Here is a 27,659-nt window from a genome sequence, read left to right as displayed (position 1 = left end):
ATCCCTTGATTGCTGTTGGGTTAGGGTCGGATTCTGATCTCAGCTACCCTAAGGTAAGTCTGGAACCAGGGTGCTGGGTGCTGAAAGCTATTGAACAAACCTGTAAACCCTGTATATGATGGAAACCACTTTAAGCCAGGGGTGCTGCAGGACCCCTGCACCCCTAGTTCCAGCACCCCTGTCTGGGACACTAAAATAAGACTAAATCAACTTTACACGCCATGTGAGCAGACCTTGATACAGCTTCACCCTAACTGCCTCATTGCACAAGGTCATAAGAATGATGTTTTCTTCTTGGAGAAGTCTGGCCTGGCCCTCCTCACATAGATGGCTGAGGTGAGATGAGACTCAGGATCTATGTTTTAAGATGAATTGTTGATTTATGGGTAATTAAAGTTACCTAGTCAGAGTGGTTCACCCTTAGGGGTGAGGACTGAAAGATACCTTTGCTTTTCCTTAGTGAGTTTAGCTGCTGTGTCAAAGCAGCTGTTCTGGAGCTGTATTAAGAACCTTGTGACAATGGAAGTTATGGATGGAGTGGTCGGCAGGAGGTCCAGGATGGCAGTGTCAGCGCTGATCTCCTTGCACCACAGTTCCTCAGGGATACTGATTTCTGTAACCAAGCAGAGAATCTTTCACGCCGTGTGAACGGAATCACAGGAACCAGGGTATCAAGTGGCAGGTGGGGAAAGAAACGGTTTTCACAAAATAATTCTCCACATTTTCCACGCCGTCTGTTTGTCAAAATTTCAAACTGAATCTAAATAAATAAACAAGATTCAACCAACTGGCTGGGGAAAAAAACAGCAAGTGTTTTATGAAAAAAGAAGTTGTGAAAAACTTGCAACAGTTAGAAAAAAATTAGAAGTCACCCCCACTTCTAGCTAGCAATTTCCATATGCAAAAATGCTCAGTTAGCTTACACAACTGGGCAACCTGATTATCATTGCCCTTTCGGTACATAGCTCCCTTCCTCACCAACCCTGCAAAGATTTACAACCATGCTGAGCTTTAGACATTTTGAGTAGTCCTAGTGAAGTCAGTGGAAACACTCAGAGTATATTAAGGATGTTTATGTCTCTGCAGGATAGCGGGTAATCTGGGACCAGCTGTGTGTCAGGGAATACTTGGTAATTACTCTGGAGTAGACTCATACTCAGCTTCACAACTGGATCGTTTGTTTGTTACATGATAGAAAAATATCTAGAAAGGAAAGTAAAACACCATGAAAGTCAAAATACCTGAGCTTCTGGGGCTTGATCTTATATTGCTCCACACTTTCTGAACAGTCTGTATGGCTCTTTCAAAAGTCAAACACTGATCATCTGAAGTTGGAAGAGAACATGGCATTTATCAACATACGTTTTCCAGGGGAAAAAAACCGTTTCCCTCTTGCAAAAATACTTCTAATAGTAAAAAGACTAATTGAAATGTTAACATACCTTGCAACATTAAAGAAGATTTACCAACAGGTATGAGGTAAAATTTTGAAAAGTGCCTACGTTTTTTGGGAGCCTGAGATTGATTTTTCAAGAGATTTAGGCACTGAAGGCTAGAGCCACAAAGGGACTTAGGCACCTAATTGTCATTTTGTGCACCTGAAGTCAAAATTTAGATATTTATAATCACCACTCAGCTGCCACTTAACTCTGCAGTTGCTTACATTCCCACTGGTAAAGTCCCCTAGATGCCTAAATGTCTGCTAGGCAGCATGTACACAGCCCTCTAAATCCTGACACCTCCTAAGCCCCAGCAGGATTCATCGGAGGTAACCACTCCACTTGGCACTGTGGAGCCCTCAGCTGGATACCGTGTCCAGATCTGGGCATCACACTTAAGCGAAGATGTGGACAAACTGGAGAGAGTCCAGAGGAGAGCAACAGAAACAATAAAAGGTTTAGAGAACCTGACCTATGAGGAAAGGTTAAAAAAACTGGGCATGTTTAGACTTGAGAAAAGAATATGACAGGGGGGACTTGATAACAGTCTTCAGATATGTTAGGGGCTGTTATAAAGAGGACAGTGATCAATTCTTCTCCATGAAGACAGGACAAGAAATAATGGGTTTAATCTGCAGCAAGGGAGATTTAAGTTACATATTAAGAAGGGTAGTAGTATACGGCTCGATAGCATTCATCACCATGCATTTTTTGACAGGTTTCCACACCCCATTTAGGGCTTATGTCCCGCCTTCCCACCCCGTTTCCGTTGGCGCCAAAGTTTGGCGCCGTCAGCCATTTTGAAATGGTGTGTGTGTGTATTTGACTAGGGGAAGTGTTGTGTGTGTTTGTGCTTGGGTACATTGAGAGAAAAAGGTTGAAAGAAGAGAGTGAGAGAGTGTAAAGATGAAAAAAGAAAGTTTGAGTAAGGTTTAGAGGGAAAAAAGGAAAGAGGTTATTTGGGGAGGTTGAGTAAAGAGAGAGGCTTTTAAAGGGTAGGTTATGAAAGAATAGAAAGATTTATTTTTTATTTATTTATTTATTTTTTTATTTAGCCCCCTTGGCATAAGTGTTTTAATAAAAAAAGAGCATGCAGAAACAACCATGGGTTATAAAAGTAATGTATAGTGACAAAAAATTTTTAGACTAACGTGGGTTATTTTTTTAGTAAGCACAATTTGAAACAGCAGGCTTTTTTAGCAAACCCATTGTCAGCAAAAACAGCGTCTGTGAGTCAGTGGATCACAGAGAAGGAGTTTCCTTCTTTACCTGCTTTTTAACAAACACATGTTAAAGTTACATTAAGTTTTGCAAAGGTATCATAACTTAAAAAGACAAACCTAAGACACATCCCTTTTGTATGTGTTGTAATAAAAAAAGAGCAGACAGAAGCACCCTAGGTTTAAAACCCCAGGTTTTTAGTAACAGACAGTTTATATACCCCTTATTTTGTAAACCATTGGATTAGAAAGAAGAAGATTGCTTCTTCCCCCACTTTTTAACAAATAGAGGTGAAAGTTGTCTAAACCCCTAGAGAATGCAAACTGTAACCCTAGATGATGTTTTTGCTGACAATGGGTTTGCTAAAAAAGGCTGCTGTTTCAAATTGTGCTTACTAAAAAATAACCCACGTTAGTCTAAAGCTTTCTTGTCACTATACATTACTTTTATAACCCGGGGTTGTTTCTGCATGCTCTTTTTTTATTAAAACACTTATGCCAAGGGGGCTAAATAAAGAAATGTGTCTTTAGATAGACTTGTCTTTTCAAGTGTTTATTCCTTTACAAGCCTTTCACCTCTATTTGTTAAAAAGTGGGAAAAGAAACAAACTTCTTCTTCTTTCTGATCCACTGGTTTACAAAATAAGGGGTATATAAATTGTCTGTTACTAAAAACCTGGGGTTTTAAACTTGGTGTGCTTCTGCCTGCTCTTTTTTTTATTACAACACATACAAAAGAAATGTGTCTTTTTAAGTTATGATACCTTTGCAAAACTTAATGTAACTTTTACTTGTGTTTGTTAAAAAGAAGGTAAAGACGCAAGCTCCTTCTCTGTAATCCACTGACTCACAGAGGCTGCTTTGCTAACAGGTGCTTTGCTGCAAAAGCCTGTTTTACATTGTGCTTACTAAAAAATAACCCATGTTAGTCTAAAACCTAGGGGGAAACTTTTAAAATGTGCTTGTTACTAAAAGCTTGTGGTTTTAACTTTTATTAAAAAAAACCCTATGTAAAAGGGCTACATGGTGAAAAAAATGCTGGAGGTCTGTTTCTTTAGATAAGAATAAGACAGTTAAAAGGGGGGGGGTGAGAGAGGAGGGGAGGAAAAAGAGGAGGGAGATGGCTCTTGTTTAAAATCTTGGGACTCTAGAATTGGTTCAGGAAAATGAATTCTATGACGCTGTTGTAAAACAAACTCTGATTGGTCCAATCCAAAGGCGGTGATAACAAGGCTGAAAGGGTCTGAACCAGGAAAGTTGCCTCATTCTACAGAAAGACTTAAAAAGTGAGAATTTTCTCTCTCTCTCTCTCTCTCTCTCTCATTTTCTCTCTCTGACTCAACCATGTGCTGTCTATCTTGCCCTTTGCAAAGGGGCTCTCTTTTCCCTTTTCTTGCCCTGTTCTTTCTTTTAACCTCTCTTTTTTCTTAACCTACCCTGGTATTGAATAGTTTAATTGTATTTTTATTAGCTTTTTTACCCTGTGCTTACCAAACAGGCTCTGCATTAGTAAATGCCCTTTTAAACCTAGTTTTTAATATTATTTGATGATTTTAAAGGCTCTTTTCTTAACCTACCCTGATAGTAAGTAGTTTAAATGCTTTCCTATTCACTTTTTTTACCATGGGCTTACCAAACAGGCTCTGCCTTAGTAAATTCCCTTTTGAAACCTAGTTTTCAATATTATTTAACTTTTACATTTATCTCAAAATTTTCTATTCTTTAATAGCCTACCAAACTAGGCCTTTACCATCATCTCTCCTTACTCAAACACACTACAAATCTCTCTTCTTTCAAACTAACTAACCCTTTAAAAACAAAAATCTTTCTATTCTTTCATAACCTACCCTTTAAAAGCCTCTCTCTTTACTCAGCCTCCCCAAATAACCTTTCTTTCCTTTTTTCCCTCTAAACCTTACTCAGACTTTCTTTTTTCATCTTTACACTCTCTCACTCTCTTCTTTCAACCTTTTTCTCTCAATGTACCCAAGCACAAACACACACAACACTTCCCCTAGTCAAACACACACACACACACCATTTCAAAATGGCTGACGGCGCCAAACTTTGGCACCAATGGAAACGGGGTGGGAAGGTGGGACATAAGCCCTAAATGGGGCGTGGAAACCTGTCAAAAATGCATGGTGATGAATGCTATCGAGCCGTATACTACTAAGGGTAATTAAATTCTGGAATAGTCTTCCAAGCGAGGTAGTAGAATCTCCATTATTGGGTTGTGGGTTTTTTTTAGGAACATGCTGGACAAACATCTGTCAGGGATAATCTAGGTTTACTCGATCCTGGACTTGATGACCTCTCGAGGTCCCTTCCAGCCCTACATTTCTATGAGTCTATGAACTAGACCTCTCCCAACCCAGCAATCATTCTCAGAGGGTGGTGATGGACAGCAGGAGAGAGATCACTTGATCATTACATGTTAGGCTCACTCCCTCTGGGGCACCTGGCATTGGCCACTGTCAGTAGACAGGATACTGGGCTGGATGGACCTTTGGTCTGACCCAGTACGGCCATTCTTATGTTCAGCTTCCAAGTCTGGCCCCACCCAAAGCAGGGCCAAAGCAGACGAGGTAGTGATGGTGCCCTCGTATCAGTGGTTAGGGCACTCACCCTATCTGTCTTACTTAGAGCCGAGACTAGAACCCAGGGTCCCTAGGATTGCAGGTGAGTGACTAACCACTGGGAAATTGGGTATTCTGGGCTAGTGCCCTCTCAATCTCTCCTGTTGAACCTGCTCCACTTTGTATAAACTACTTAAATATTAGCTGGAGCAGGGGCACTGGACCTCTCTCCCAGGTGGGTAACCTAATCACCAGGGGACAAAGCCATTCTCTCTCTCTGGCCCAATCAGGGTAAGTATTAATCTGTGAATTCCCTTAGGCAACCTGGCGTGTAACTGTCAGGTGTTGCAATGCTGAGTTTAAGTCCCCTTTGTGGATCTAGCCCTGAGACGATCAAGCCCAGGTCTACACTTGGAGCACTTTGCCGGTGTCACTATACCAGTATCCTGTTCCAGCAAAGCGCTCCTAGTATGGGCACAGCGTACAGCAGCCAAAGCACTTTTGCTGGTTTGGCTTATTCCTGCCTCCCTGAGCAAAATAAGTGGGCCTGGTGAAAGCACAGTGCAGCTGGTATAACTGTCGGCACTAGGAGCTTTTGCCACCAAGCTCCGTCAATCACAAAATTGCATCTCATCACATCTGACCAGCCTGGCTATGCTGTCAAAAGTCTGTAGGGTGGACCTGGCCACAGTCTTATTGAATGCCAACGAAAGCTTATGCTCTAATAAATTTGTTAGTCTCTAAGGTGCCACAAGTACTCCTGTTATTTTTGCGGATACAGACTAACACGGCTGCTACTCTGAAATCAGTCACTGAGGCATTTTGATTGATTGCTCTCATTGGCTTCTTTGACGGATGTTATTACGATTTGCAAATAATTGCAGAACCCTAGAAGTATGAAGTGTACCTGAGAGGTCGTCCCGTTCCAAGAAGTTTCTCACAGAAAGACTTTCACCTTCATGGATATTGCCGTTTTGGAAAAAGTGGATCAGAGAGCGCTGCAGAGCGAGAATTTCAGGCAGGTGCCGTATGTGTCGGATGTGCTGGTGCTGTAAGAGAAAAATAACCACCTCTTTAACATGATGCCTCTGTTCAGTGGGAGAAAAAAGATGCTATCGGGACGAATGACGCGTGGTTTTGATGTTCCTGCAAACTTCATGGTTATGTGGGTGTCTGGCTGCTTTGCATCACTGGAGCAATGCAAAGCAGCCAGCAGGGACTGGTCCATCTGGCTCCAAGCCCCTTTGGACTTTTTAATAGTAACCTACATTATCCCTACAGTTCTCTATTGGACCCTAGGAAAGCTATGCAAAGATCCTGCTACCTGCCAAACCCCTGCCAACTGCCTAGCATTTCATACTGGCCATTGCTAGCACACCTGTTGTAATGCAAACTCAAACTGTCCATAGGCATGTGCTGCAATCAAATGAAGCTGCCTGACTGGAATGGAAGTAGCAGATCCCACCTGCCTTGTTTCTTTGGGCCAGATTAAGAGGTGTAAAAAATAATGGTGTAAATTAACCCCCTTGTGAGGATAGCTGTCTTATTTCTTTACATGTGTAGCAGGAAGCCTGGTAGAAGGGGAGGAGTTTAAAGCAGGAAAAAATGGTGCTTTTTAAAGTTAGCTAAAATGTATTGAATCATAGAATTTCAGGGTTGGAAGGGACCTCAGGAGATCATCTAGTCCAACCCCCTGCTCAAAGCAGGCCCAATCCCCAGACAGATTTTTGCCCTAGATCCCTAAATGGCCCCCTCAAGGATTGAACTTACAACACTGAGTTTAGCAGGCCAATGCTCAAACCACTGAGCTATCCCTCCTCCCACAAGCACTGTTCATAAGACATGTGAAACCCTGCCTACACTAGGTTTTTTCCTACTCTGGACAAAGAACTTTAGGATTAGAGAGAGACAGCGGGCTAAAGGCAAACTATGATTTTCTTTATTCTAATAAAGTTCCTTGTTCAATGTTTGGAGAAATCAGCCATCGTCACATGACTCCCTTGCACATTGGTCAGTGAGTGTGAATCGGCATGAGAGAGTCCAAATGAGAGTAAGGGAATAAATCTTACACATCATCTCGGAATCTGGCTTTATGGGCATAACTTAAACCTGAATGTTCATGTTTAAATACAGACATGATGGAAGACCTAGCATAACTATCTACTGTCTTTAAATCAAGACCTTAACGTAACTGTAAGTAAAAGCCCCACCTAAGACAAAAGACACGTGTGAACCTGCCCAGGAGCTTTTGGCTGAGTATTGTTTTGAGTAGCTGTGTGTTAATGGGAAGAGAGATCACACCGGGCTACACCAGAAAATTAGGTCTGTTTAATTATGTCAGCCAGAGGTATTGAAAATCCACCCCCCTGCGCGGTGAAGTTAAAATGACTTAAGGCCCCGAGCAGACATTGCTAGGTTAACAGAAGAATTCTTCCATCAACCTAGCTACTGCCTCTCGGGGAGGTGGATCACCTACACCACTGGGAGAATCATTCCCATCAACGTAGGTAGCAGCTATACTGAAGCGCTACAGTGGCACAGCATTGTAAGTGTAGACAAGCCCACAGAAACAGAGGTCAGACAAGAACAGCTAAGAGGGAGAGACTGCCAGAAGGAGGGAGCAGCTGCAAGATGGTGGGTGACCTGGGAAGAGGTCAGGGTGCAGACTCAAAGATTGCTCTTGGTGCTGTGAGCAACAAAAGCTGTTTCCTGCTAGTTGATTCCCCGTGTTCAGAGACATGAGTCTTTGTTCATTATTTGTAAATAAACAAAACTGCAGTAAAGAAAATACCAGACTCCATCAATTTCTACTTCCAACTGGAACATCCACAAGGCCCCAAACTTTGACTAGCCTGTTGGGCTGAAAAGGGGTTACAATGTATTCACATCTCTGTATATGTGTGTGCTGTTCTAACCCATGTGCTGTTTGTGTGTGCACATTACTTCAAATCATCCCAGAGCACCTTGGACAGTAGTTCCAGGAGCACAGGGAACTGGTTTGCTCCATTTTCTTGTTGCACCAGATGGGTCAGGCGCTGGACTGTCATCCTCTGTTCAAATCTCCACATGCAGGGCATGTTGATCGGCCCGCAGCTCGGCAGGTGGCTGAAAGGCGGGGACTGGCCATAGGCTACTTTCAGGAGAACATTTGAACTGTGAGCTCCCTCCTCTACAATCTGCTGCTTTGCAGAAGCAAGTTTCTGCTCCAGCACCTGTGGAAGTGAGAAGTCAGTTAGGAATTGAGTCTGGTTATAAAGGGGCCTGGCTCTTCTCATTGGTCTGAGAGGCAGCCCGGGCTGGCTCGGGGTTAAGGCACCAGACTAGAGATCCGGGTTCAATTCTTGGCTCTGCCACCGACTCCCTGTGTGATCTCAGAGAAGCTATTTCATGACTCTGTCTCCATTTCTCATCTGTAAAAAGGGACAATAATCCTGTCCTTGTCTATTTACACTGTGAGCTCTGTGGGGCAGGGACTGATTTCCACTGTGTGTCTGTGCAGCACCCAGCTAGGGACTACAGAAACTCCATAAAAGTGGAGGGGCCACTGGCATCCAAAATATGGCCCCATTCTAACCCCTTCCCCCAAGGACCCGCTCCGAGCTGCCCATTCCCCCATGGCTACACCCCCTGCTCACTTCTCTCCGCCCCCTCGCCCTTATAGCGGGTAAAAAGTGGGAGGACCATGGCCCCTTCACCCCAGCCCCACCCACAGACTTTGTGTGTGTCTGTGAATTGCCTGGCAAAATGGGGCCCTGATCTTGGTTTAAGCCAATAGGCCCTACTGTAATATTAATAATAATAATGAAATGCCACCAGAACTCTTGGAAATGTAGACTGGCAGGCAGTTTCATATCAGGTTCGTAGACACTCAAACACACAGGAGTTTCCTCTCTAGTACGCTGAACACAATGGACAAGTTTTTGCATTGAAAAAATGAACCAGGCTTAATATAGTCTATGTTGTCCTATCCGGTTCTTATAACGCGCCCATCACTGTGGCAGCTGAGCACCAAGGGGTTCTTTGGAGGCAAAACAATGGCATTTTAGAAATGTTTTGTGTGACTTCTGGTTTCATACAGTGGCCTGGAAGTCTCAGGTGGGCTTTTTCTGTCTCTCTCTCTCTTACCCGGAGTAAACAGCTGGTTTATTTGTGATATTTACCATGTATAGAAAACTGGTTCTCACATACCTGGAAGAACGACTGAGTTACGGCTTTTAAACAGCTTTCCCACTGTACTCTGTCTGCTTTTTCATGCATACATTTAATGGTCATGTTTGTGTCTGTAAGAAATAGACAATTACACATCAGGTTTCATCATGTAACATACAATAACGTGCGGCTCTAAAGTACAGCAATTGCAGTAAATATTGTTATTCATAATAGTGAAATGAATGACAGTGTTATCAGACAACTGGATTTTTTAATCATAAGATATAGGAGCCCATTCAAATATTAGCCAGTTAAAAATCAGTTTATTGATAGGTTCATAGAGTAAGGCCAGAAGAGAGCGTTGTGATCATCTGGTCCTACCTCCTGCATAACTCTGGCCATAGAACCTCAGCCAGTGATTTCTACACCATGCCCATCACCTCTGTCTGAGCTATAGCAGATCTTTTAGAAGAGATATCACATCTTAATGTCAAGACTCCAAGTGCTGGGGAATCCACCTCATCCCTATATGAGCTGTCCTGATGGCTCATTCCCCTCTCTGATAAACATTTTGAACCTAATTTTAGTCTGAATTTGTCTCACTTTGTCATAAATACAGCAGCAAAAAACAAAAAACAAAACAAAAAAACCAGTCCCTAAAACGAGGCGTTTCTTTACCGGCTGTGCTGTCGAGGATGTATCCGAGGAATAGGTGGACTGTCATCGTTGCATCGTCTATGTTGCCACTAAGTGACTCCGCTAGGAACTGGATGTCTTTTTCAAGGTGGTCACAAAAGAACTTTACTGCGTCCTGGGGCTTCACTTTCATTAGCTCCAAAATGGACTAGAAGGCAAAGTATTTCCATAGCTTAGCTCTGAGGAAGCATTTCCCCATATAATTGTACAGACACTTCTCTAAAGGCAATGTATAACTCAGTCAAAGTTACCATTACAAGTTATAGCTGGTTAGTGGTGTACAACCCTGATGAGTTATGACAGACAGACAGAAGTGTTATTGGGCATATTTGTTTTCCCACCTGTCTATCGGTAAAAGTTCCCAGGAGCATTGAAGAATGGAGCAGTGCTCTGGCGATGCAGACTGAGGTTGCAGGCAGATCCCTCTCTGTCTCATTGTTCCGTGAGGACGGACTCCCCAGCACGTAGCCTCTCTCTGTTTTATCCTTCGTGCTGTATTAAGAAACCATAATTTGACAGTCATAGAGGTCAGAGTTTTCTCCCAAACCTTGTATTTCTTTGGTGTTTCACCTTAACCAGTTCACAACTATAGTGACCGTGGGGTCACACTGGGGTGGGGAAAAGGATTGGAATTTTGAACTTTCAATGAAATTTCCCCTAAAATTGGCACCTATAGTTCACCCCAGTAGACAATTCCCAGCTGTGTGGGTTTAAGTTGACACAGTCTCATTCATTCCTTTTACATTACATGCAATGATTTTAAACTTACATATCTACTTCCTCAAATCCCTCCACGGGGTTGTGATTAGTCCCACCGACCTCGGAGTCACACAGACACTTGATAATAACCCAGGGCCGTCCGCACTGTTGTCACAGGAATAATGTCAGCATTAGTCACTTCTTAAAGAACCAGCAGTGCAACAATTGTACGATGATTTGCTCAGCTGCTAGCCAGACAGCATCACTCTCTCCAGCTGAGCAAGAAACAGACTTTGCACAAACCGCTGGAGGCAGAAATGTTCCGAAGAGTGAACAGGAAAGACAGTGAGTATGCAACACACTGGCCATGTGCATAGGATCATGTTCTCAAAGTAGCCTAGTGGAGTTAGGGCTTGTCTACACAGCCCCTCAGTGCACGGCAAGTTGAGGTGTGAATGTACACGAACCAACTGTCTGTGTGGCACCTGCTCCCGCACGCTAAAAGTGCTACTGAATCAGCAGTATGTCCAAGTGCAATACGGAACTTTAGTGCACAGGATGCAGCAGTGTCCACACAGTGATTTAGTGCGCAAGACAGTGTGCTGTAGTTCACACCGTGGCATGTTGCACACAAAGTGGCCATGTAGACAAGCCCAATGGCTCCCCAAACATGCTGAAGTTTGGGGGGGGATGGGTGCCTAGCTCGCTTTGTGTGTATAAACTTGTGGTCTCACGAAATGTATGCAGAATCAGTATGATTGATAATGGCAAGGCAAAACCACATCGGTCACTGTTTAAAACCACGTTGCTAGAACGGAGGAGGAGGATTAGGTGCAGGGTACTCAGACCTCCAGTTGGGAAGGCCCAGATCCACCAAGGTACATCGTGGCTAAGCCCCAATTTCAGGCATCACTGCGAGCCACAAAACTCCTGCTCTGTTACCTCCTAACCCTGTAGCATCTACGCTCACTCAGCGCCTCTGTTTTCAGGGTACACGTTCCCTCAGTGCTGAAGTTTCTGCCTCTGGGCATGTGCATTGCTGCCTCCCTCTAGGTGTCCAAATGCCGATCTCTTGCCTCAGCCCCAGAGCAACCCACGAACCAGGGGAAGACAGGAAAAGGAGCCCGTTGAAAACCAAGCCAGAGGAGAAGGTTCCTTCACACCTTTCAGCCAGGTGGTTCGAGCACTCACCCGGGCGTGGGAAGTTCAGGTTTCATTGTCCCCTTGGCCCAAGGGGAGCTAAGAATTTGAACTGGGGGCTCCCAGGAGGGTGCCCTAGCCACTGAGCTATGGGATAATCTGATGGGGCTATCTTCATCTTGAAAGAAAGAGACCTAGGCATCTAAGCCCCCTGACTCTATGGGAGGGGTTCCCATTTGTGGATCACTAGGCAGAGCCAGCCACCTCCCTGGAGCCTGGACTCAGGTGCCTACCTCTCTGAAGGGGGCAGGGCTTAGCACATACCCCAGTGATTGGTATCTCCCATTGGCTAGCTTAAACAGCTTCCTGCCTAGTGTCTGGCTTGGTGTGTCACATTGTCAAGTGCCTGTCTCTGCCCAGACATTGGGCAATGGTGCCTAACTCGGGCTCTGTGGATCCCATTGCTGTTCCAGTGCTTTTCTAAGCAACTAGAAGTTAGGTGTTGTCATGTGCAGCGTCACAACGCCTATCTAAGCAGAGGCTGAATGAGCTCTCCCCTGACATCTAGTGGTGAGGTGTGGAAAAGGACTTCAGGAGCTGATCTCATTTGCATGGGCACACCCACCCTGCCTAGGTGCTCAGCATGATGGGATTGCTTGCCCAAATGATCACTTTTTGGCTGGTGTGGGATCCCCAGTCTCCTTGTCATTGGGGCCGGAGTTATAAAGACTTGTTATCCTTGTTGTGTGTTGTGTGAATCCAGGGAAGCAGAACTGTACTTGGCATTTCCTGATTGAGGGACTCACCCTCAACTAAACGACACTCGCTAGGCAGGGGGACATGTGTTCCGAAGCCCAATGAGTTGAGAGAGAGGGTGGGAACTGTCACTTGTACCTGGTAGTGTGGGCCTTACCTAAGGGCCCCAGACACCATTTGATCCTTCCTCTCTCTACTGTGTAATAAGAGAGAGTCTTATTACACAAGACAGGGTAATAAGCAGAGAGGTGTGGTGCTGGGGCAGCAAAGCAAGTAAAGTGCCTTCTTACCCTCCACCCAGGGTGGGAGGTGAACTCTGCAGATGCAACTCTGCCCCCTGGGTCTGCACGTACCAAGGACAACAACTGTGAATGGGGTGCAGAGAAGGGGCAGGCATGTTAAAGGGACTTTTGGTTGCTGGACTTAAGAACTTGATGGAAGAGGACACTGCCCAACTTACTCATGCGTTGGTCTTTTGCGCATGGTTTATGTTTATGAACCCTGTTTGTGGTGTTTTCCCAAATTAATGCTGCGCTACTTCCCTCCTGTTATTAAGTTTCTTTTCTACATTCAGACTCTGTGCTGGTAAGAGGGGAAGTATTGCCTCTTAGAGGCGCCCAGAGGGTGGTGTGTGATTGTCCCATGTCACTGGGTCGGGGCTTGAGCTGGTTTTGTGTTGTATTGTTGAAGAGGAACCCCTAGATATTGAACCCGGCCCTTGTTGCTGCCAATTCCAACAGGCAGAAGGGTTACACCTCACCCCTTTGTGAATCTGGGCCTAAGGCATTTGCAGTGGAAAACAACTACCTCTACAAATACCGCTCGCTTTACTCTTACAGGCCATGCCATGGAACTCTTCATATTCTGTAACTGTCTCCACAGACACATCTACACATGTAACCCACACTTACCAGTGTGGTGCCCAGCCCAGCTCTAGGGATGGCCGGGCTGTACATAGAGGTTGATGAGCCTGCTACAGCCTGGGCTAAGAGAGGTGAGTCTTTCGGCTCAGGCAGGAAAGAACTGTGCTCTTAGCTCTGGAGGAGGCAGGTTAAGCCCCCCACCCAGGGGCTCTACCACCCTTACGGGGCTGCCCCAGGAAGGGGCTACATGTGGATACAGCTCCGGATATGAAACTTTCGTATCACAGGAAACTAGCATGGGGATGCACAGCAATGAACTTCTCAAGCCCAGACATTACATCTGCCCTAACGTGAAGGTTTAGGTGCAATTTAAGTGCATATTTCTAGGTAGGGAGATAAGGTCTGGAGTCAGCTTGGGCCTCTGATCCTTGTGTCAGTGGCAAGTAATCCTGTCCTGAGAAATCCAACACGTACATTCCAGAGACAGAGACGCAGCAAGAGGCTGAAGAGACACACGCAACAAACAACAGCTATGAAGAGACACTTACATTTTCAATGCGCCAGTACTGCCCGCATTGGCATCCTGTGTGTGAGAGGGAATCAGACCAATCAGCTACTGATACAGTCACACAAACAACAGTAATGATAATGCACCAGAACCTCAGCTCGGGTGGATCAGCACAGCCCCAGTGACTCCAATGGAGTGACAACCAATTCTCCCCAGCTGTGGATCTGGTCCCATCGAATTGGAGCGACAGCCCATTTACATCAGCTGGGGACCTGGTCCCAAATTTCCTGCTTCCATAAAAAATGACCTTGTGACTCAACATTCTAAACCAGATTTCTGGTCGGTCTGAAATGCGATCAGTGCAGGACCAGACTGGAGGGACATAGTTGGCTTTAAGTAGCCTTTACCCATCCCTTGTACCAAGGCTGCCAGACCCTGCCCCAACCTTACTCTAATTTAAGACCAGTTCCTACAGACTCGGGGTACCTTTTGGTCCAGCAAAGTTCAGCTGGACTTGGCTGTGTCCCAGTCATGCCCCGTTTTCCCCAGCCATATCTCCACCCGGAGGCTTGGAAAGGAAGATTGTCTCTGTATGTATACACCACTAGGGCAAGCACACCTGGTATTATGATAGTGGGGTGTTTAAAAGCATCCAGAAAAATACTGATATAAAGTTTTTCTGACACTTACTCCACAGTGTATCTGCCGTGGCAGTGTTTTTCCAATTCGTCACATCAAAGAGAAGGTCGCTTGGCATGGTCGGAAGGTAGCTCACCTGGTAAACAAACCACAGCTGGACACCTTTACTACAGCACTGGGGCAGAGTGGAAGGAAGGGCTTGTGCATAGAGCATTGGATGGGGATTTGGGAAATACAGGTTTGGTTCCTGGCAACTTCCAGACACACAGTGACTAAGCTCAGAACCTCATTGCACCAAGTGTTGCACAGACACACAGTTACTGAGATCAGGGCCCCATCATGTCCCTATCAGAGTCCTGCACTTAGGGAGGAAGAATCCCATGCACCGCTACAGGCTGGGGACCGACTGGCTAAGCAGCAGATCTGCAGAAAAGGACCTGGGGATTACAGTGGACGAGAAGCTGGATATGAGTCTGCAGTGTGCCACTGTTGCCAAGAAGGCTAACGGCATATTGGGCTGCATTAGTAGGAGCATTGCCAGCAGATTGAGGGAAGTGATTATTCCCCTCTATTTGGCATAGGTGAGGTCACACCTAGAGTATTGCATCCAGTTTTGATCCCCCCACTACAGAAAGGATGTGGACAAATTGGAGAGAGTCCAGCGGAGGGAAACAAAAACAATTAGGGGGCTGGGACACATGATTTATGAGGAGAGGCTAAGGGAACTGGGCTTGTTTAATCTGCAGAAGAGAAGAGTGAGGGGGGATTTGATAGCAGCCTTCAACTACCTGAAGTGGGGTTCCAAAGAGGATGGAGCTCGGCTGTTCTCAGTGGTGGCAGATGACAGAACAAGGAGTAATGGTCTCAAGTTGCAGTGGGGGAGGTCTACGTTGGATATTAGGAAACACTATTTCACTAGGAGGGTGGTGAAGCACTGGAATGGGTTACCTAGGGAGGTGGTGGAATCTCCTTCCTTAGAGGTTTTTAAGGCCCGGCTTGACAAAGCCCTGGCTGGGATGATTTAGTTGGGGTTGGTCCTGCTTTGAGCAGGGGATTGGACTAGATGACCTCCTGAGGTCTCTTCCCACCCTAATCTTCTATGATTCTATGCCAGGCACTGCTCGGACACACAGCGACTGAGATCAGGGTTCCATCGGGCTGGGCACTGCTCGGACACACAGTGACCGAGATTGGGGTCCTGTTGTGCCCAGCACCATACAGACATGTAATGAGACAATCCCTGCCCCAACAAGTTACAATATAAATAGACGAGAGGTGGGAGGAGAAACTAAGAAGGAGAAAGGTTCAGTGACTTGCCCAAGTCACCCAGGGAGAGGTGGGAACAGAACCCAGGAAACCTGGGTATTAGTCCAGTGCCTGATCCCCCAAGGACACAGCCCCTCTGAATGAATAATAAAATAATACGGAATCATAAAGCAAAATGGGCCTATAAAAGTACTCAGCCTCCAAAGCAGGCTGCCGGCTAGGCCACGTCAATTCTCACAAGGGGTGTTTGTGCTACACCGACCCAGCTTCATGCCCAATTCTCCCCCTTCCTCCCATTATAGGGTTTCATTTCCTTGTGCTAGGTGGCTTTCTCGGCCTGAACAAAGACAGTATTCTTCCTCCGGGAATTTGGTGCCATAACTTGGGAAACTAGCCACATGAGCACAAAGGGAAAGAGTCATCAATGTCAAGGCCAGAAGGAACCTTTCTGACCATCCAGCCTGGTCTCCTGCATATCACAATCCAGAGAATCTCACCCAGCAATTCCTGCATCCAGCCCAATGACTTGTGGAAACTTTGATTTCCCTTTTGATTTCAACAGGAAAATCTAACTTTATCAGCTGACATTAAGATAATGGTTCACTGCAAACAGACACACAGATGGACAGACAGCCAGGCGGGTAATTCAGGGCTCCAAACAATGGTAACTGAGTGAGATTCTCTGGCCTGGGTTATGCAGGGGGTTATAATGGTTCTTCCCGGCCTTAAATTCTTTCGATACTATTTCCCTGGAGCCCCCAGAACCTCAGGCAGGTGCTGTCGTGCACATATCCCCGGCATTCGTCACTGTAGAAAGGGGGAAAGTCAAATAGTGACTTGTGGGGTTTTTGGACTAGAAAGTCCAAAGTCTCTGGTTAGCAACTGAGTTAACAGAAAGGGACGAGACCCAGAAGCAAAGTGCAGGTGGGATGTGGCATGATGGCCATGATTTTGGATGATTTTAAATATATCTGTATTTATAGGGTCAGATCTTAAGTTCCTCCCACACCCAAAACTGCTGTAACTGACACTGCAGACAGAAAGGGGCATAAAGGGGATGAGGTCAGTGGCACACAGAGCTGCTGGGGCCGAGGAGGAATACAATGGCTCTTTGCTTTAGACTCACCTTGACAGCGCTGGGCTGGAAGCAGATGGATTTGAATAGCTCGGTGAGCGGGTGCTGGGACAGGGTCAGCGTGAGAGCAGTATGCAGCACCACTTCCAGCAAGGCTGCATTCTCCTGGCTGCTCACGTCACTCATGATCTTTTCCAATTTGTTTTCCATGGATTCTTCTGATGGCCGCGATGCCTGTAGGAGCCTCTCCATGTGCTTTGTGATGGCCTAAATGACAATCAAATAAAACAGATAGAGGTTTATGGTCTCCACTTTGCACATTTCACTCCAGAGGGTCACACCGATCTCTGTTGTGTTTTATAATCAGGATGAAATTCACCCCTGTGCAGAGAAGCCAGCGCAAGACCGTGGTGTTCAGTGATGGCTCAGTGCATAGAAGCTTGCAAAAGCTTTGTTCTGTTTCCAACTGGCTGTAATAACAAGAGATTCACAGCACCCCACCTGACTGTCTGTCTGGGAAGCTCAGACCTTAAAGCCACATTCCCTATAATTACAGTAGGCACCAGTTAAGTCCCATTAAGTCCCTTTGCCCACAAGAGCAAACTATCCCACTGCGTAGGAAAGACAGAAAGTATGGCTAGAGACCACCCTGACTTAACCAGGAGATCTTCAATGATCTAAAAAAAAAAAAAAAAAAAGAGTTCTACAAAAAGTGGAAACTAGGTCAAATTACAAAGGATGAATATAAACAAATAACACAAGTATCTAGGGACAAAATTAGAAAGGCCAGGTACAAAATGAGATCAAACTAGCTAGAGACATAAAGGCTAACAACAAAACATTCTACAAATATATTAGAAGCAAGAGGAAGAACAAGGACAGGGTAGGCCGGTTACTCAATGCGGGGCGATGGTGGGAGGGAAACAACAACAGAACATGTGGAAATGGCAGAGGTGCTTAATGACTTCTTTGTTTTGGTTTTCACCAAGAAGGTTGGTGGTGATTGGGCATTTAACATAGTGAATGCCAGTGAAACTAAGGTAGGATCAGAAGAGGCTAAAATAGGGAAAAAACAAGTTAAAAATTACTTGGACAAATTATATGTCCTCAAGTCAACAGGGCCTGATGAAATGCGTCCTAGAATACTCAAGGAGCTGACTGAGTAGATATCTGAGCCATTAGCGATTATCTTCGAAAAGTCATGGAAGATGCAAGAGATTCCAGAAGATTGGAAAAGGGCAAATATAGTGCCCATCTATAAAAAGGGAAATAAGGACAACCCGGGGAATTACAGACCAGTCAGCTTAACTTCTGTACCCGGAAAGATAATGGAGCAAATAATTAAGCAATCAGTTTGCAAACATCTAAAAGATAATAAGATGATAAGTAACAGCCAGCATGGATTTGTCAAAAACAAATTGTGTCAAACCAACCTGATAGCTTTGGTATATCTTGACTTTAATAAGGCTTTTGATACTGTCTCACATGATCTTCTCATAAACAAAACTAGGGAAATGCAACCTAGATGGAGCTACTATAAGGTGGGTGCATAACTGATTGGAAAACCGTTCCCAGAGAATAGTTATCAGTGGTTCACAGTCATGCTGGAAGGGCAAAACGAGTGGGGTCCCACAGAGAGCAGTTTTGGGTCCGGTTCTGTTCAATATCTTCATCAATGATTTAGATAATGGCATAGAGAGTATGCTTATAAAGTTTGTGGATGATACCAAGCTGGGAGGGGTTGCAAGTGCTTTGGGGGATAGGATTAAAATTCAAAATGATCTGGACAAACTGGAGAAATGGTCTGAGGTAAATAGGATGAAATTCAGTAAGGACAAATGCAAAGTACTCCACTTAGGAAGGAACAATCAGTTGCACACATACAGAATGGGAAATGACTGCCTAGGAAGGAGTACTGCGGAAAGGGATCTGGGGGTCATAGTGGACCACAAGCTAAATATGAGTCATTCAACAGTGTAACGCTGTTGCAAAAAAAGCAACCCCTTCTGGGCTGCATTAGCAGGAGTGCTGAAAGCAAGACACAAGAAGTAATTCTTCCGCTCTACTCCACGCTGATTAGGCCTCAACTGAAGTATTGTGTCCAGTTCTGGGCGCCACATTTCAGGAAGGATGTGGACAAATTAGAGAGAGTCCAGAGAAGAGCGAAAAAAATGATTAAAGGTCTAGAAAACATGACCTATAACAGAAGATTGAAAAAATTGGGTTTGTTTAGTCTGGAGAAGAGAAGACTGAGACGGGACATGACAACAGTTTTCAAGTATCTAAAAGGTTGTTACAAGGAGGAGGAAGAAAAATTGCTTTTCTTAACCTCTGAGGATAGGTCAAGAAGCAAAGGGCTTAAATTGCAGCAAGGGAGGTTTAAGTTGGACATTACGGAAAACTTCCTAACTGTCAGGGTGGTTAGGTACTGGAATAAATTGCCTAGGGAGGTTGTGGAATCTCCATCATTGGAGATTTTTAAGAGCAGGTTTGACAGACACCTGTCAGGGATGGTCTAGTTGGTGCATGGTCCTGCCATGAGTGGAGGGGGCTGGACTTGATGGCCTCTTGAGGTCCCTTCTAGTTCTCTGAGTCTCTGATTCAGGTCCTATGCGGCAGATCCTTAGCTGGTGTCAGTTGTGCTGGCTCTCTGCACAGGGGTGAATTTCACTTGTACAGAATCACAAACCAAACCATGTTCCATTAAAATAGAAAACAGACACTCACTGTTATTTGCTTAGCTTCTTCGGAGTCTGTGTTTTTAATGAGGCCTCTTGCTCTGTCTAGCGTCACAAGCATCAAGGGTGTATTGGAGCTGATTTTCATGTCCTAAGGAAATAAAAATATTTTATACTTTTGTTATAAAGAAGCTGTCTATGTATTATTTAAGGCACATCATTTTATAGCAAGAGGCCGCTAAAGAATCCTATCAGACCAGTTACATTTGAAGGTTAATTAAAATATTTTTCATGTATTTTATTATTAATTATTCTTCTTATTGTATGTATTGTTTTATTATTTGTATTATGGCAGTGTCTAGAAGCCATGATCTTGATTGGGGCCCATAGTGCCAGGAACTGCACAGACACAAAGTGACTGACATCAGTGCCCCTGAGCGATGTAGTTATACCAACCTAACCCACCGTGTAGATACTGCTATATCAGTGAGTGGGAGAACGTCACCTGCAGATGTAGCTACCGCCTGTCGGGGAGCTGGATTAGCTACACCGACAGGAGAGCTCTCTTCTGTCAGCGTAGAGCATCTTCATTCAAGCGCTACAGCGGGGCAGCTGGGCCAGCGCAGTGTTTTAAGTGTAAACCTGCCCACAGTAACTAAGATCAGAGCCCCATTGTGCAAGGTGCTGCACCCATGTACTGAGAGACAGTCCCTGCCACAAAGAGCTCTCCATCGAAATACCAAAATCATTTTGAAAGCAACACACAAAAGCCCAAAGGTCATGTTTTACCACTTCTGTGGTTTGCTGCACTTTTTGCTTATCAAGAACAAAACTGCTTTCAGGAGAGCCATTGGACGGTTCGGGGCAGTTGTCCTGGGCCCTGTACTTTGGGGGGTCCTGCACTTCAGGGAAACACGGGGCCTGGGAAGGGCAGAGGCTGGCGGCAGCGGGACTGGCCCTGCTTCACTCTGCCTCGCTGGCTCCCGGCATTGCTCGGGAGAAGTGGGGCGGGGCCTTGGGGGAAGGGGAAGAACGGGGGAGGGAGCAGGAAGAGGCAGGGTGGGGGCAGGAGTTTGGGGGAAGGGGCAGAATGGGGGCGGGGCAGGAAGGGGTGGAGTGGAAGCAGAGTTGGTGTGGGAAGAGGCGGTGCAGGGGCAGGAAGAGTCATGGGGGTGGGGGGTTGTCCCAGGCCCTGCAACACCCTAGGGATGGCCCTGGCTTTCAGGTGAAAACAGGTCTCTTGAATTAACCATCCTGTAGAAAGGAGATGCAAACTATTCATACAGTTTCTGTAAGCATAAAATTCTGTCGCCTTTGGAAGCCACTTACCTGTGAAGTCTCAATTTCTCTGGGTAAAATCCACGACTCTTGCTGAAGAATCTTCTGCATTATGTTCAGCCCATAGAAATTACAAAGATTTCTAATAAGGAATATTTGAGGCCAAGGTGTTTGGGCCTTTTCAACCAGAGTTTTCATGGAATTCACAAGTTGGGACTGTTTCTCTGCAGTTTCAGCACTGGTCCATGTATTCTGGTCTGCAGCTGCCAAGAAGAGTTCAGTATTAGCCTCAAAGCAATGCATTGCTGCCTAGCTTCACAGTTGTTCAAACCTCATACGCAATGAAATTCCTGCAGTAAAGTCACCATAGTATTTAAGATAAAAGGGGAAAAAGGAGAAAGTCAAGAAAGACCCTATTTGAATACACTTCATCGGAACCAGAAGGAACAGTCCTTCCATTAACCCTTCTGAAGTGAAGATTTACAGGTATAAAATGCAATGCCACCTCCCAGTGAAAACTGCTTCATGGATAAAATTCATCCTGTAGGACTAAATGTGGCCACCATTAATTTTGTGGCAGCAGTGAGTTTGGTCTGGCAGAGCCTACAGCATTCAGAGAGGTCAGACATTTTTAGAGTCTCAGATTTTCAGGTCAAAAGGGCCCAATGTATTCACCCAGTCCAGCCTCCTACATAATCTTGTAAATCAAGATTGGATGTTTTTATAAAAAGTGCTGCTCTAGGAATTATTTGGGGGAAGTTCTGTGGCTTGTGCTGTAATAGATGATCACAATAATACCTTCTGATTTGGGAATCTATGAATAACCCAGGCCAGAGAATCTCCCCCAGTGATTCCTGCATCTGGCCCAATAATTCCTGGCTGAGCTAGAGCAGAGCTTTGAGAAAGAGACTTAAATTCTTGACTTAAATACTTTAAAAACTCATTTAAAGAAGCTTTTAGCCTGTCTCTTTTAATTTGGTGACCTCATACCAAGTGAAATTGAGGGGAAAGATCATTTCACTAAAGTCAGCCGGGTAAATATGCTGTCCATACAGAAGTGGGACATTTGTTTCTGTAGGTATCACACACTTTTGTACATCTTGTCCTTTAAAGTTGTATTTTCCAGTAATGATCAGAGCTGGCTGGAAAATGGAATTTCTGTTCTGTGGGAAATTCTGACATTTCTAAATTTGTGTTGGTCCCAAATGATGAGGAAAAGTCAAAATCTTGAAATATTTCATGTATGAAATATTCCAATTCAGAAAGAGCTGTAAGCAGAGTCCGAATGAGCTCTCCCCTGACATCTAGTGGTGAGCTGGGGGAGAAGATTTCAGGAGCCGACCTAGTTTGCATAGACCTGCCCACTCTGCCTAGGTGCGCAGCATGATGGAGCCGCTTTGCCCAAATGATCACTTTTAGCTGGGGTTGGATTGCAAATCACTTTGGTATTGGGTGCAGGAGTGATAAAGTTTTATTATCCTTGTTGTGTGAATAGAGGGCAACAGATCTGTGCTTGGCATACCCTGACTGAGAGGCTCAACCTCAACTGAACTCCACTCGCTAAGCAGAGGGTAGGAGCACTGAAGCCCAGTGGAGAAATGAGAGGGTGAGGATGGGTGTCTGTACATGGTGGTGTGAGCTCTGCCTAAGAGTTCTAGACACCATTTGTCCTTCCCCCTCCCCACTGTTTAATGACACCGCTGATTACGATTCAGTTGAGAGTCTTTTGTTTTGGATCACTAGAGCTGAAATCACTGATAACCAGGTCCAAGCATTAGAGCTGCTATGGGACAGCGTCTCTGGTAAAAGTGACTGCCCAGCCTGCACTAGCAATGAGGCTCCCGCAGTAACAGCTGAAATCACTGACGGCTGTGTTAAGTGGTGGGACCTCAAGACATTCCAGAGCTTGCACTAGAGGGCAGTGGTGGCGTGAGCGATGTCAGAGCAGCTGACACAGGAGTGAGCGGCTGCCAGAGCGACGGACAGCGGAGTGAGCTGGTGGAGCGAGTGGCAGCGAGTGGCCAATAAAGTGGCTGACGGCACAGCAAGCAGTGGTGGAGCGTGTGGCCCACGGTGGAGCGGCAGCTGAGGCATTGCTGGGTGTCTTTCACCCCCTGGGTGGGAGGTGAACTCACACTGATGCATCTCTAAACTCTGGGTCTTCACTGACCAAGGACAACAACTGTGAGTGGGGTGCGGTGGCGGGACAGGAAAGTGGTGTGTTAAAGGGACATTTGTTTGTCAGACTTTCACACCACAAGGTGAGAGACTGAGGAAAAGGACACTTCCCGGTGCAATCTGGTGTGGGTGTTTTGTTCATGGCCATCTGTTTTTGAATCAGGCTTGTGGTGTTTCCCCAAATTAATGCTGGGTTCCTTTCCCCTTTTACTAAAAGTTTACTTTTCCATACACACACTCAGTGTTTGCGAGAGGGGAACTATTGCCTCTTGGAGGCTCCCATGGGTGGTGTGTAATTTTTCTAGGATACTGGGTGGGGGCTTGAACTGGTTCTGTGTTGTATTATCAAAAGGAACCGCTAGATACTGAACCTGGCCCTTGTTACTGCCAAGTTCACCTGGCAGAAGGGTGACACATAGAAACAACCCTATTGAAATGAAAGGTTTGATAATGTCAAAACATTTCATTTTGATCATATCATACATAATATATGAAAGTCAAAATGAGAACATTGAACTGAAATGATAAAGTTAAAACAAAAAGTCAAAATGAAACAATGAAAAAGTCAATATCAAATAAAAGGCTCCATTTCAATTTCAAAATGTTTCAAAACTTTTCTGTTGAAAATTTCATCAAAATCGACGCGTTCCCACAAAACATTTCAGTTCGGATGGGACAGCATTTTCGAATGGAAAACTGTTCAGCTGCAAATGTTTTGCTCAGCTCTGGAAATTACTCTGGACAAACACAATCCTTAAAGCAAACAACATCCACGGAGCTGACTGGTTCTCTAACCAATCTCCCCTGATGTCCAGCATGACTGGAAAACAGTTAGAAACTCCACTCACCACTTGGCAGCTCTCTGCCAAGCACAGCTGCAACGTTACCGATGGCGAGTCGGAGCTTAGCAATGAACTGCAGGTTTTCAATGCTGGTGACGGTGGCAGAGCTGGGAGCAGACAGATCTGCAGTGGAGAGCACGTGCTCCGAATTCTGGCTGGCGTCTTCTTGAAAGGAGGAATACATAAAATCCTGTTCGAGAGAGAGAATTTTAAAAAATGTACAGTAGTGAACAGATAGTACCTCTGTGTAAAGGGGATGCAGTTGGTTGGGCAGGTTTTTTTTAATGACTCAACTCTTCCCTTCTCCCCACACCACACAGCAGACGTTAACCTTAAAGGCTACAAAAAATAAAACTGTTCTGGTCATTTTGAAACCGAGCCACTGATTAAAAATAACAGCCTGGGGGTAAGAGTTCCTGTCTCTCTCCCCCGTCCACTTCTCCCCACCTTGGTTTCTATCCCCCCATATCTTCTGCCCCTCTCTGCTCCTTCCCTTCTCCCTGCTTCCCAGCTTCTATGAGCCTACAGGTAAAATTTTCAAAAGTGCCAAAGTGATTTAGGTGCTGAAAGTCCCTGAACATCTATGGGACTTAGACTCCTACGTGACTTGGGCACTGTTGAAAATTTCCCCCTAAGTCTCATTGAAAGTCAGTGAGATTTAGGCTCCTAAGTACCAAAGTTATTTCTGAAAATGGGAGAACTGGCCATTAATTGTGTGTTTCTCCTTTTCTGGGTGCCCAACGTGAGATACCTGGGTCTGACTTGTAGAAGTGCTGAGTATTCACAGCTGCAGCTGAGGTCAACGGGAGCTGTGCTATGAACACATAAAATGCTTTAAAAATGCTAAGTACTCTGCTTGTCAGGCCCTGGGGATCTCAAGTTGGGCATCCAAAATTAGTGGAGACTTCTGACAATTTGGCAGTAATCTCTCTGTGTCTCAGTGCAACAGCTGTAAAATGGGCATAATAATATCACCTAATCTCACAGGGACATTGTGAAGATGAATTCATTAATGTTTGTGAGGCACTCTGATACTCTAGCAAGAGCACCATAGAATTAATACTTCTGTATTCGGTGCAGGGTCTGGGTGGTGTGCAGAGAATAAGGCGGGGGCCACACAAGTTTGTACAGCACCTAGCACAATGGGGGGTATGGCCCATGACTAGTATTCCTAAGTGCTACAATAATATAAATACATAAATAAATATTGAGTAACTTCATATACTGAATGAGGCAGGGATTCTGTGGAAAAAAATAGTATCTGGTTATGTAATTGCAGACTGTATTGTAATGCATATGCCAGAGCCCAACAAGTGAAGACTGCACAGGTCACCTTAATTTTAGCATTTCCTAACATTGCAGTACTTGACTTTGCAACCTTAACTATTCTTTTAACATAGTTATTATGGATGTAATAAAATGTCTACATTTATCCACAGACTCTTCATGGGACTCACCTCAAAGCAGCACACTACCATGAAATAGAAATCATTGCGACTGCTTTGATTTAATGCTAATACTTCCTCCATCCTGGAGAGATAGCCTTCCAGGTGTTCCTTCACGTTGTCTAGTCTAGGAGGAAATGGACATAAGTTATAAAAACGGAATATACCCAACATGGATCTGTGAGTGAAATATAGTTAATATAGCCACTGGAAACACTAGAACCAACCTGCATCGGAGCAACATTTTCAAAAGGGAGGACTTGACAGTAGGACTCGGATCCATGCATTCTTCAAAGGGCGACAAGTCACTCGTTGGTTTGTACACTGAAACCAAAGAGTAGAAAGGATTACTTTTTTTTTTTTTTCTGAGCACGAGACCAGATCCCCAGCTGTTGTGAACCAGCCATAGCTACATTGGAGTCAATGGGTCAGATCCCCAGCTGGTGTGAATTGCCCTAAAAGCTACAACACTAGAAGGCAAATAAAAAGAACCACATATTTATTGCTTGGGTTTTTATCTCATGATTTTAAAGTCACTCTCATGAGTTTTGGGGCCTGACTCAGGATATCTGAACAACTGGGATTGGCGGGATCGAGCCGTTCCTGTATTACACACATCACTCACCCTTTCTAATCTCTTGATGTTCTGAGTTAGAAGGTTTGCAAGCCACGAACTTAATCAGTTGTTCGATGATCTCTGCAGATGGTGGAATTTTGTCCCCAAAACAGTAACTACTGACAAACTCCACAAAGAACGAATTGCACTTCCTCCTGAATTTGTTGTGACTTGCAACTGCCTCCCTAGGGCGAGAAAAAGATTATTTTTTTTAAATGTCACTATTTTAATATACAAGGTAGCAGACAAAATCAGAATGGCTGGAAGCTGAAGTTAAATATATTGAGATTGGAAAAAAAAGGCAAAAATTGTAACCTTGAGGATGATTAACCATTGGAACAAGTTACCAAGGGAAGTGGCGGTTTTGCCATCATCTGAAATCTTTAAATCAAGACTGAATATGTTTCTAAAAGATCTGCTATAGCTCAGCCCAAAGTGATGGGCATGATGTAGACATCACTGGGTGAGATTCTCTGGCCTCATGACCTAATGGTCCCTTCTGGCCTTAAAAATCTATGAATCTATAAATCTCTCTGTGCTGAAACATGCACATAGCTCCACTACTCTTGCTAAGGGTATGTCTTCACTACCCGCCGGATCGGTGGGCAGCGATCGATCCAGCGAGGGTCGATTTATCCTGTCTAGTCTAGACACGATAAATCGACCCCCGAGCGCTCTCCCGTCAACTCCTGTACTCCAGCGCCGCGAGAGGTGCAGGCAGAGTCGATGGGGGAACGGCAGCAGTCGACTCACCGCGGTGAAGACACCACGATAAATCGATCTAAGTACGTCAACTTCAGCTATGTTATTTACGTACCTGAAGTTGCGTAACTTAGATTGTTTCCTCCGCCCCCCTCCCCTCCTCCCCAGTGTAGACCAGGCCTAAGTTAAGAGGACTTGAGTGTGTACCGAGGGTAAACTGGATCCTGTAAAGTCAATAATAATTTCTGCCCGATATGAATTATTTCACATTCTGGGCAAAACAACTTTATTCACCGGGAGTTAATGTTGCCAAATTCTATCACTAATTTCAGCCCTTCTCCCAGGAATGTCAGCCCAAAGCCAATCACCCAGTAGCGTAGCTAGCGGGGTGCAGGAGAAGCAGCCGCTTCCCCCGCCTTTCCAAAAGCGGCCGGAGGAGCTGGAGGGGGCGCGCGGCATGCGGCCCGCAGCGCGGCCCGGCAGCCGCGGCCGGAGGAGCAAGGGGGGGTGCAGGCTGGCGACCCGCAGCGCGGCCGGCAGCCATGGGGAGGTGGCGGGCACGGCCGGAGGAGCGGGGGGGTGTAGCATGGCGGCCGGCAGGCTCAGTGAGCGGCATGCCCTGTGCGTGCGCGTGTGCCTACGGGAGGGAGGGAGCCAGGCGCAGGCGCACCGCCCGCCCGTCTGCAGCCTGGGCGCTCTCAGTGCACATCCCAGGGAGTTGATGGCAGCAGCGTGGTGCAGCCACCCGGCGGAGAGCGGAGCGCGGCGGAGCAGGGCCGGCTCTGGCTTTTTTGCCGGCTGGGGCTCTCCACTCTCCCCGGCGGCCAGAGAGCCCCCAGCGGCCAGAGCGCCGGGAGGAGGGCGGAGAGCCCGGCTGGGGCTCTCCGCTGT

General features: G+C 45.5%; 1 protein-coding gene across 1 annotated transcript in view; it reads right to left on the bottom strand.

Annotated features, from left to right (window-relative positions):
- Positions 1–27,659, bottom strand: part of LOC135877942 (E3 ubiquitin-protein ligase rnf213-alpha-like) — a 156,507-nt gene that overhangs the window by 11,383 nt on the left and 117,465 nt on the right. The window contains exons 50-66 of the mRNA XM_065403464.1: positions 26,076–26,251; positions 25,678–25,774; positions 25,463–25,577; positions 24,012–24,195; positions 21,037–21,248; positions 19,757–19,858; positions 17,081–17,296; positions 14,740–14,824; positions 14,090–14,124; positions 10,853–10,947; positions 10,425–10,575; positions 10,066–10,231; positions 9,427–9,518; positions 8,202–8,450; positions 6,146–6,287; positions 1,242–1,325; positions 445–613 (exon numbers count right to left, since the gene is read on the bottom strand). Coding sequence (XP_065259536.1) covers positions 445–613; positions 1,242–1,325; positions 6,146–6,287; positions 8,202–8,450; positions 9,427–9,518; positions 10,066–10,231; positions 10,425–10,575; positions 10,853–10,947; positions 14,090–14,124; positions 14,740–14,824; positions 17,081–17,296; positions 19,757–19,858; positions 21,037–21,248; positions 24,012–24,195; positions 25,463–25,577; positions 25,678–25,774; positions 26,076–26,251 — 2,370 coding nt within the window. The remainder of the gene's footprint in view (positions 1–444; positions 614–1,241; positions 1,326–6,145; positions 6,288–8,201; positions 8,451–9,426; positions 9,519–10,065; positions 10,232–10,424; positions 10,576–10,852; positions 10,948–14,089; positions 14,125–14,739; positions 14,825–17,080; positions 17,297–19,756; positions 19,859–21,036; positions 21,249–24,011; positions 24,196–25,462; positions 25,578–25,677; positions 25,775–26,075; positions 26,252–27,659) is intronic.

This window comes from Emys orbicularis, chromosome 4 (genome assembly GCF_028017835.1).
Source record: "Emys orbicularis isolate rEmyOrb1 chromosome 4, rEmyOrb1.hap1, whole genome shotgun sequence".
NCBI classification, from domain to species: domain Eukaryota; kingdom Metazoa; phylum Chordata; order Testudines; family Emydidae; genus Emys; species Emys orbicularis.
The sequence above is the reverse complement of the archived record's forward strand: the minus strand, read 5'-3'. Positions and strand labels throughout refer to the sequence as shown.